This window comes from Dicentrarchus labrax, unplaced genomic scaffold, assembly GCF_905237075.1.
Source record: "Dicentrarchus labrax unplaced genomic scaffold, dlabrax2021, whole genome shotgun sequence".
Lineage (NCBI taxonomy): Eukaryota > Metazoa > Chordata > Actinopteri > Moronidae > Dicentrarchus > Dicentrarchus labrax.
This window is the reverse complement of record NW_026136721.1, coordinates 12306752-12316050: the sequence shown is the minus strand read 5'-3', so window position 1 is coordinate 12316050 and position 9299 is coordinate 12306752. Positions and strand designations below refer to the sequence as shown.

General features: G+C 42.4%; 1 protein-coding gene across 2 annotated transcripts in view; it reads left to right on the top strand.

Annotated features, from left to right (window-relative positions):
* Positions 1 to 4119: 4119 nt before the first annotated feature.
* The window catches only part of LOC127354902 (neuronal acetylcholine receptor subunit non-alpha-3-like), a 66316-nt gene continuing 61136 nt past the window's right edge, over positions 4120 to 9299 (top strand). Inside the window, exon 1 of one of the 2 annotated variants that reach the window (XM_051385216.1) lies at positions 4120 to 4590. In XM_051385216.1, coding sequence (XP_051241176.1) covers positions 4530 to 4590 — 61 coding nt within the window. In that variant the 5' untranslated portion in view covers positions 4120 to 4529. The remainder of the gene's footprint in view (positions 4591 to 9299) is intronic. The other variant, XM_051385218.1, reaches the window with a different exon arrangement.

The following is a 9299-nucleotide window of genomic DNA, read 5'->3' as shown; positions in this document are numbered from 1 at the left end:
AATCTTAATTAGGCTGTGGTCTTCTTGCTCTCTGATGTCTCTCTCACTCTTTGTCTGTGACGACCAGACGGAGAGGAAGGTTTAGCTTTATTCTCCTGGGCGCTGCTCCTTGCAAGAGACACTGGTCACTCAGCCATACTGGATCACTGCTGGTGGGAAAGGCTTTTCACCAGCCTTTCATTGTCACCCTCTGTTCAAATGAATGCTTGGATGCCTGTTTTCCTTGTGTCTACATGCATGTATGTGTGTGTGTGTGTGTGTGTGTGTGTATGTTCGGGAGGGCAATTTGCTAGGGCAAAGACACTTCATGACATTTTCCCTAAAATAAACATACACTAAGTAAATGAGTGGAAACACAGGATTCTCAAGGTAGAAAAAAAAGAAGAAACACTCCAATGAAATAACTGTTCTATAACATATAAATAAGGAAGTATTGGTATAAAAAGGAGGGACAATGGGAGGGGAGGAGGGAAGGATAATGACGTGACATAACATTGGTTTGACAAATGACAGCAGCTGAAGTCCCCGGTATTAGCTCTTGCAGCAGGGATTGGTAATCTGAATCATGTCAGCTTTCCCTAAATCTTGTGTGAAATTTAGCTGCTTATGCTTATACAACCATTGCATAGATTCAGTCTCTGAGTTATCAGGCTAATGCACACAATGCCTTATGTCCATATGTCCAGTCCCAAACCACAACCTTAAAGGGGTAGTCTCATGATTTCATATGTCACGGCCATAAAGTTAAAAGACTAACGGGGGACAGATTTTTTTAAAAAGCTATCTCGGCAGAGGCTGAGCTATATTTTATTTACTTGGATCCTACATTTGGCCGCAATGAAACATGACAGCATCTTTCATTAGACCCTTTTTGACACCTCTAGTTTTCACTCTTCATTGAGCCCGCCTTTAATTTATAGTAATTCTAATTCTGAAGTCAAAATGGCCTCTCTTTCCTGGCTCTGAGGGGTTTAGACTGAATTTGGTTCTCATAAAGATAGATGTAGGGGAACCACAGGCAAATGCTCCCATTCAACCGTGGTTTACCTTTGTCTCACTGTTTGGATTGAAAAGGTCACTGAGCACATATGGAGCATGACAGTGGAGGGAGCAACTGCAATTTGATAAAGAGCACGGAGACATTTGCGATTAGTTTGGTTTCTGAGTGTGTGTGTTTGTGTGTGTGTGTGTGTGTTGTGGTAAACCAGCTGTATGTGCCTTTATGTTTTTGCTCTAAGCATTGGTCTGTGAAGGTAAGCACAGCTGAAATCCTACAGTAGTCCAACAACATAAAACATTGCATTAGGTGACCGTACATGCACATTCTTGGATGAGAGCATGACACTGGAAACAAAACACATCCCATCAATATAAAAGGAAAAGAAAATGGAGGTAAGCCTCAAATTGAGGTTAGACACATTAAAACCTATTGTAAAGCAAGAGAAAGAAATAAAGAAAGAAGGAAAGAAGGAAAGAAATATAAGAGTTTGGGCAATACTATCAAAAAGACTGGGCTTTTTACATTTCTCTTATAATTAAAGCACAAATTGCTCTCCAGACCTCCCCTCAGTTCTAATGACCTTAATGTGAACTAATTTTCTTAATTAACATGGATTTGAAGTGGATGAGACTGATTACTGAAGTGGTCTGCAATTTAAAGACCATCCAGAATCCACATTTACTTCCAACACTGAATAACAAAACTCCTGAAGCCTTCCCTGTCAGTTTGTGTGCACTGAAACAGAAGTGGCAGTGTGTTTGGGTGTTAGATAAGCAGGGAGGTTGTGCCTACTTGATAGGTGTGTGTTTGTCCATGTATGTGTGTGAGACAGATAGGCCGGGTTCCCCTGTGGGCAAGTCTTGGCAATAGCAGAGCAGCGATCAGGTGTCTGAGTAAAACAGCAATTAATGAGATACACAAAGCCAACAAAAGCAGCCAAGTGGCAGATTTTCAAGCATGTGACCTGCATGTGTGCAACAAACCAGTGTGTGTTCATGTTGATTATGAATGAACCATCAAATCCCATGTATTTGTTTTGTTTTGTTTGTGCGTGGGTGCTGAAGGATTCACCTTGCAGTTTGTCTTCCAGCTGCTGTTTGCTCAAATTGAATTATGAGAGAGAGAAAGGGAGCGCAAGTCTCCTTCTCCAGCTCGCCATGAGTTCTTTACGAGTCAACTAACTGCTTATTTGATTGCCTGAATAAATGACACAACGCAAATGAATCCGAGCTCTCTGCTCTCTGTCAGATGGCCTGGCTGTTGGACTTTGGCACCTCCATAAATCACTTCCATTCTTCACACTCTATCTGTTCTCTGCTAGACGTCTTTTACACAGTGACACAATGCATTTTATATTACATGTGAGGGAAATAATACAGCCAAGCCTCTTCTGAAGCCTAATTATATTCTTGTAAGTCCTATTTTCTTTTTGTTACAACACCATTAACTAATAACAGAAGTAAATTGAATCGGAGGAGCTGCATATTTCTCAATTTCCCAACAGTGTATGGAAACTCTCTGTGAGATCAATAACCAGATCACCTCATCCGCTCAGCTTGTACAGCTGGTAATTAGATAGATTGTGCTACAGTAAGTGCTCATCCTCACCACTTTACCTTTTATCAGTGAAAGGTGATAGCTTTGGAATAACAACATGCATAAAATAATAGCACAACCACCTCCAGTCTCAACTACTTGTACTGGAAACAGCCTGTAATCAGGTCCAGGATGATCCACATACATTATGCGCTCTAATCAGATTTGATCTCAGGATGTGATATGGCAGAGTGTATTGTTCCAGTCATCTGGCATCTGTTTTTCCCTCTAGTGCACACAGTGTCCTTATATCATTAGCATGGATTCAGTTTTGCTTGAAACATTCTTTGTGCTTATGGCCCCACCCATAGTCTCCTGTAACAGTAAAGAGATTATGGCATGATATGTACGGCGTGACATGGCGTGACATGGCATGGCATGGCATGGTATGTACAAGTGCGTGTCTGTTTGTAGCGGAATGAATGAGGCATCAAATAGCACTCTCTAATGATTTACGATAATGTTCAGACTCACTGCCTATAAAACAGCGTGATGGGCTTCTGAGAGGAAACTTACAGGTCACTGCTTCCTGAAAGATGATCTTAAGCCATTTATCAGAAATAAAGTGCTTTATGACATCTATGAGTGTTACTCATAAAGTAAAGTGCTAAGCCATGCGAGTCAGCGTAAGCCTTTACTGTATGAGAACTTCTGTGCAGTAACTTGAGTTGGACCATTGATGAAGCTCATGATCGATGTTAAGGTGTGAAGTGTGAAGAGTCTTGAGCACCACTTTCCTTCTCTGGCTTAAAGGATACCTTCATACTTTTTCAAACCTGTCTTAAAGCAATACTCATATGCACTATATTTGTTCACTGTAATGGTTCCTCCTTTCTATGCCTACTACTGGCTCATTCTTCCACTTGCAGAAAACGTTTAAGAAGAAACTCTAGTTCTTACTGATCTTAAGTGATTTAACTTCTCATCTTGCTGCAGTGATGTCACAGTGTACTGAGTACACTGTGACATCACTGTGGGGTGTGACTACAGTGGCCACATAGAATATTTCTCACTCCTGACCACGCCCATCAATGGTGCCATGTTAAATAAGTATAATACATTAGTATTAGGTCAGAGTGTGGCATCCCTGTCTTCATTCCTTTTTTATTCTTTCTACACTACTGTGCAGTATCTAAATATGAGGCCCTGCATCTAATAATATTTGATAGTGAACTGAAATATACCAGATTTATAGTAACAGATTAAAAGTGGAATTACTGGATGTTGACAAAACGTTATTATAATGCCACAATAATGAGTTTTAGGCTAAAAGCTCCGATGCAATTAATCAAGTCCTTTCTTTTTTAAAGATACATAACAATTAGCCGAAAAGGGAATGCCATGTCATAGAAACGATTTAAAATGTGTTGTAAATTTACATTTTGAATGTGTATTGTGTTCAGTAGGCCCACATGAACATTTCTCTATCTACAGTATTTCTTTCTCTCTATCTATTTATTTGATTTTATGTCTTTATTTATTTCCCTCTGGATGGGGACCGGATCGGTCTTCCCCAGTCCGCGTCCTCCCTCCATCCTCTGACGGGCCAGCCCACCTCCGTCCCGCCCTCAGCCCGGCTCCGGCACCGCTCCGCCAGCATCCGTTTCAGCACCGGGACACACACAAACACAGACGACAAGAGGCTGCAGGGAAACAGAACAGGCGACAGGAGAACAGGAGAGAACGGGGGGGGAGGAAAACCCCATCACACACGCTACTGCTGCTGTGCCACATCGTGAAGGCGGTCCGTGTTGTACAAAGCCACCAACAAGCGGCTGTCCTTCATTATTTAAAGTGGACAGCACAGCGGCGGTACTCCGGAGGTCCCACTTGATCGCTGAAGTGGTGCACCTGCAGGAGTGTGTGAGCAGTGAAATGATTTGATCTTCTCCGTGGATAGATCCTGTTGGTGCTGTTGCTGATAACAGGGAGCATGAAGTTTGCGGTCGCGATGTTGTGGTTCTCCCTGGCTCTCGGGAAGGCTACAATGCAAGGTAAGAATCAGGAAACACAAGTCTTCTTTAAACTGTTGAAGCCGGACAGCCTCCAGGTAGTATCTGGTTTGTCCAAAAACAACAAAGGCTTTACTCCGGCTGCAGAAACATTTGAACCCTGGTGAGGATTTGGGATCGTGTTGCGCGATCAGAACAGCATCCCACCTCCTCACAGTCTCCTTCATTTACCAGACCAATAACCAGTGTCCACGGTCCTGCTCAGCGCTTCTTAATGGCGAAAGAGTTTCACAAAGAAGCGGACATATTGTGTAATTCAAATGTTATGGCACTTCTAAACGTGTGGGAGGCAGCAGGACAAAATGATGGGGTCAGGTGAGAGGACCACGTTCATGATTTATTAAAGAACGGGAGCGCAGCGCCCCCCTGGGGATGCATGACTGTGGGTGAGTGTATAGCACTCTAGAGGAGAACAACATGGGATATTAACATTGAAATGAATGGGGAAATGATTCCCTTACATAATAAAGCAGTGACTCAGTTACGCGTCACAAGTTTTCTTATAAAAAGTAAAGAATAAATTATTGTGTCACTGTGTTGAGCTAAGGAAAAACCCAGTGTGTGTCTGTGTGTGTGTGTGTGTGTGTGTGTTGATTCAGCTTACTGTTGAGCATTTACACCACTCTAATCTTGAGATGGAGTAGCTCTAGGCATCACATGCTGTAAATCTTTCTTGCTGTATATTTATGCTGCATATGTTTGTGTGTGTGTGTGTGTGTGTGTGTGTGTGTGAGAAAGAGAAAAAGAGAGAAGGAGAGAGATGTGATGACAAATTGATGAAAATGATTAAACCACCTTCAGTGGTCCAATTAGCTGTCCCAGTGTCAGTCCACAGTTGAGGAATGACATTTTAAATTGACACTGAGCTTCCTGCAAAGGAGCTTGAATTAATGTCGCCCAGTGGAAGCAGGTTGGTATGCAGGATCATGTTTGGATTTTAAACGGTTCACCCAAATTAAAAAAAAACAAAACGATTATCTTAAAGATTCAAGCACAATATGTCTATCCAGATATAATGTCCCCATTACTCTGGATAATGTATATACCTCTCTGTCAGCAGTTTCCATTGGAACTGCTCCTTTGGTGGAAATTAGTGCCAATGAAAACCACTCACAATAAGGCTCTAATGTATAAACAGGCTGCACAGTATTATTGAACACATGTGGTCAGCTCTGGTCATGTGATGGTCAGCATCTTTTACATCCAATGATTACGTATGAACCAAAATGTGTTGGCCTACATGCTCAGTACAGTACAGCACAGGCCTCAAGGGCATTATGACAGATGGGATCATTGTGAAAAATCTTGACCACCTCAGAGGTACCTGTCCTGTTGCATTGTGGGTAAACAAGAGGAGGGCTGTAACTCAGATTGTAAAGCTTGCTTCCTTCTCTCTTGATTCTTGTCCAATGGCCTGAAAGCATCAGTGACAGCTGTGTGGAAAAAAACACAAAGTTAAACAGTCTTTTATTTGCACTGTTGTCTTAAGAAAACATGTTTTCCCTCTCATCCTCTTACCCCCTCAGTGGTACATCCCACTGTGGTTCCACAGTGAACAGATGGTGACAGTTTCAAGGTGATCATACCACTGTGTCACCCATGGGGTGTTTTAGATTGAGGAGGAGGCAGGGTGTTTGTTTGAATGCTGGGTCACTCCTGTGTCTGTATCAGTCATCAGCAAACAGTTTTTTCCCTATCTTACGGACACACACACACACACACACACACACACACACACACACACACACACAAGTCTCCATGCTAATACATCATCATTTCCCCACAGAGAATCAACCCTTCCCCCCCACCATCAGCCTGTGCCTTCTAATCAATACTCTCCCCTTCACCTCTGCTCAATCAACCACACACACTTGCATACACGCATAGAGTCAATCAGCCTCTATCTGAGGGAGAGAGCGGGCACTTGTAGAGGAATCCATCCCTGCCGTGTCTGACGAGTTTGGCTTCTGCATTGTTGTTGATGAGGATCTTGAGACAGAGTTGCTTCCTGTAGTGATGGTAGATAGGATTCAGCTGCCTTAGTGCACTGATGCCCCATTTCAAGCCTTTACAAACTGAGTGCTTTACAGGGGCTCTGATGCAATGGGAGGTAATCTTTCTGAGTCTGAACACGCTGCGTACTTTGACCAACACACCCAACAGGAAACAGAAGGAGACTGAAGACAGGAAATATTAAAATAAGGATACATTTCTGTCCATGCACACACATCCTAAAGCACTCTCTTGAGTTTTCTCCTTTCCTCACATGCACACAGGTAGAGAAAAGCACACATAGGCTACGTGACTATCTTCCCATACAGTACTGGTGAGGACATTCCACTGGCTTTATTCATTTACCAGTCCTCTACCATGACAGCATGCATAACATCAAACCTAAGACCCCGATCCCATTAGCAATTTCTAGTACGAAAAACTGTAGACAGTGTTGATCTTTACATAAACTATGAATAAAAACCCAATCCAACAATGAATTGATCCTATTGTTCGTGTATTCAAAGTCTGATATAGCTTTCTTGTATGTGCCGTATCTCCATCATTGTTCAGTACCCATTAAAAACACTGAGCCATACTGTTAAACTAAATAAAAAGGAACCTTTCATCAACAGATAAAAACATAACAATAAAGTGAGAAATGGACAAAGTTAAGTTACTGTTCATTCAATGATCTGCATTTATCTACAGAACCACAAACTATAGTTCCTGAGTAGTAAAACAAAACATCAAGGGCTGAACCCAAAAGCAGACTCAAGACATGCAGGTGGTGAAAAACAAGTCTTTCATTCTTTAGAAAATGATGCAACAGAGAGCTGGTGCCTGGCTGATGTTTGGGCTGAGATGGGGTAGGTATCCCAGGGGGTAAAAGCTTGCAGTAGGTAAAACCAAGGTGGCTTGCCCAGGGCTGCTGACTTGACAAATCAGTGTGGAGAGCTGCCAGACAGGTGATTCTGGGTTCAGAGAAAACCGATGTAAGTAACTTTGGCAGGTAGACAGGCAAGCAAACAAACTAAGACTAGACTTGTAGCAGGGGGCTACCAAATGACTGGCAAGTGGCAACATAGTCGTGCATAGTGATCTATATGATTGATATCTCCAAAACTCAGCAACTCACACCGATAGTCTAGATGGATAAATAATATTACAGGTAAGAGGAAAAATGTGTATTCTGGATTTTGGGGTAAACTGTCCCTTTAAACAAGAAATGCAAACACACACACAGAAAGATGAATGATTTGGCTATTGCATATTTTATTTCACCATCCACAGGGTCTTGTTCAGGATAATGAATTCAAATTTAGGGGCAGAGAAGAGAAATTAGGTTTTAATCAACCCCAAAACAAATCTTATCTCTCTCTATTGTAAACTACAATGGCAGACTATATTGTACCAAGTAATATGCAGTATGCAGCATGTCAGATAAGAGGGACTGGCCACACAGTACAGAACCTTGTGTTAAGAATCAAGTTGAAATGGGAATTTGCTTTCTCCTTGCTATCTGTTTTGCTGACTGTTCTCATTCCCCTTGCCCCAGTTAACTTCTCCTTCTATACCAACCTCTACCCTGCCCCCTCATTCTGTCTCTCTCAGACACTGAGGGGAATTGCTCTGGGTCACTCTGCCTCACTCCTTCCCTTATCAGCTCTCTCCATTCGTCCATTCCATTCCCCTTGTTCGAGAGGCTGTTGATTCAACTTTCTCTTCTCTGTCTATCAGCCTCTGCCTCTGTTGCAGCACTACCATCGGCAGTGCCAAATATCGTCCGCTTATGCAGTCGAATGCTCAGAGCTGATAGAGCCACCAAATTACTGAGGGAGGCTCTGTACTGCAGCTCAAGTACAAATACCACATAATGCTCTGAGCGTTCAGCAAATGCTGCTGTCATCTGCATCTTTTAGACGGAATTACAATGAGTAAGAGGGAAGAGGTTCAGTGTCTTGCTTAAGGACAATTCAACAGGACGTATAGCTCTTGATGAGCACACTGGCTGTCAGTACAATCAAGAATGCAAACTCTAAGCCACTGAAGAGTCTACCATTTGTTTTACTGAATACAACATTCATTGACTGACTGGTTTCAACTGAACCAAACTGAATTACACATTGTACATATTTTCTCTATAACATTGCAGTGTGTTTTCTGTAATTGTCTGAAGAGACCTGATATCTCCCAGCTGTCTGCACTTAACAGTGGCTGGTGAAGTGAAAGCCCTGTTCCTGTCTCCTGCTCAGCGTGAGCGTCACTCTTTAACTGACTATTATGTCTTGTGCCTGGCTGCACAAAGCGCTCTGAGCTCAGCTTGTCTCCCCTGGCAATTGTTCTGTCTGAGGTGATCATGTCAGCATGATCATTTTGTCAGCCTTGGGAGCTTAGATGCATTTGCTCGGCCATGACCAGCTGTCAGTCCAGGGTTGACAGTGTGTGTGTGAGTGAGAGTGTGACTCGTAGGCCCTGACTTAATTTTTCCTTCCACTTGCTTTTGAGACTCTGGAGAGGCGGTTCACTTTGTTCATGCACGACTGTGTCTTTGTATGTTCTTAATTATGGAAGTCTTGCAAGAGGGTCACATTTATGTGCACATCTGTCTGTGCACATGATTACATGCATGTTAGCTAACTAGCTTTATTTTTTTTCCTTACTGATTAATTTTAAGAATTTTCATTTTTATTTATTTA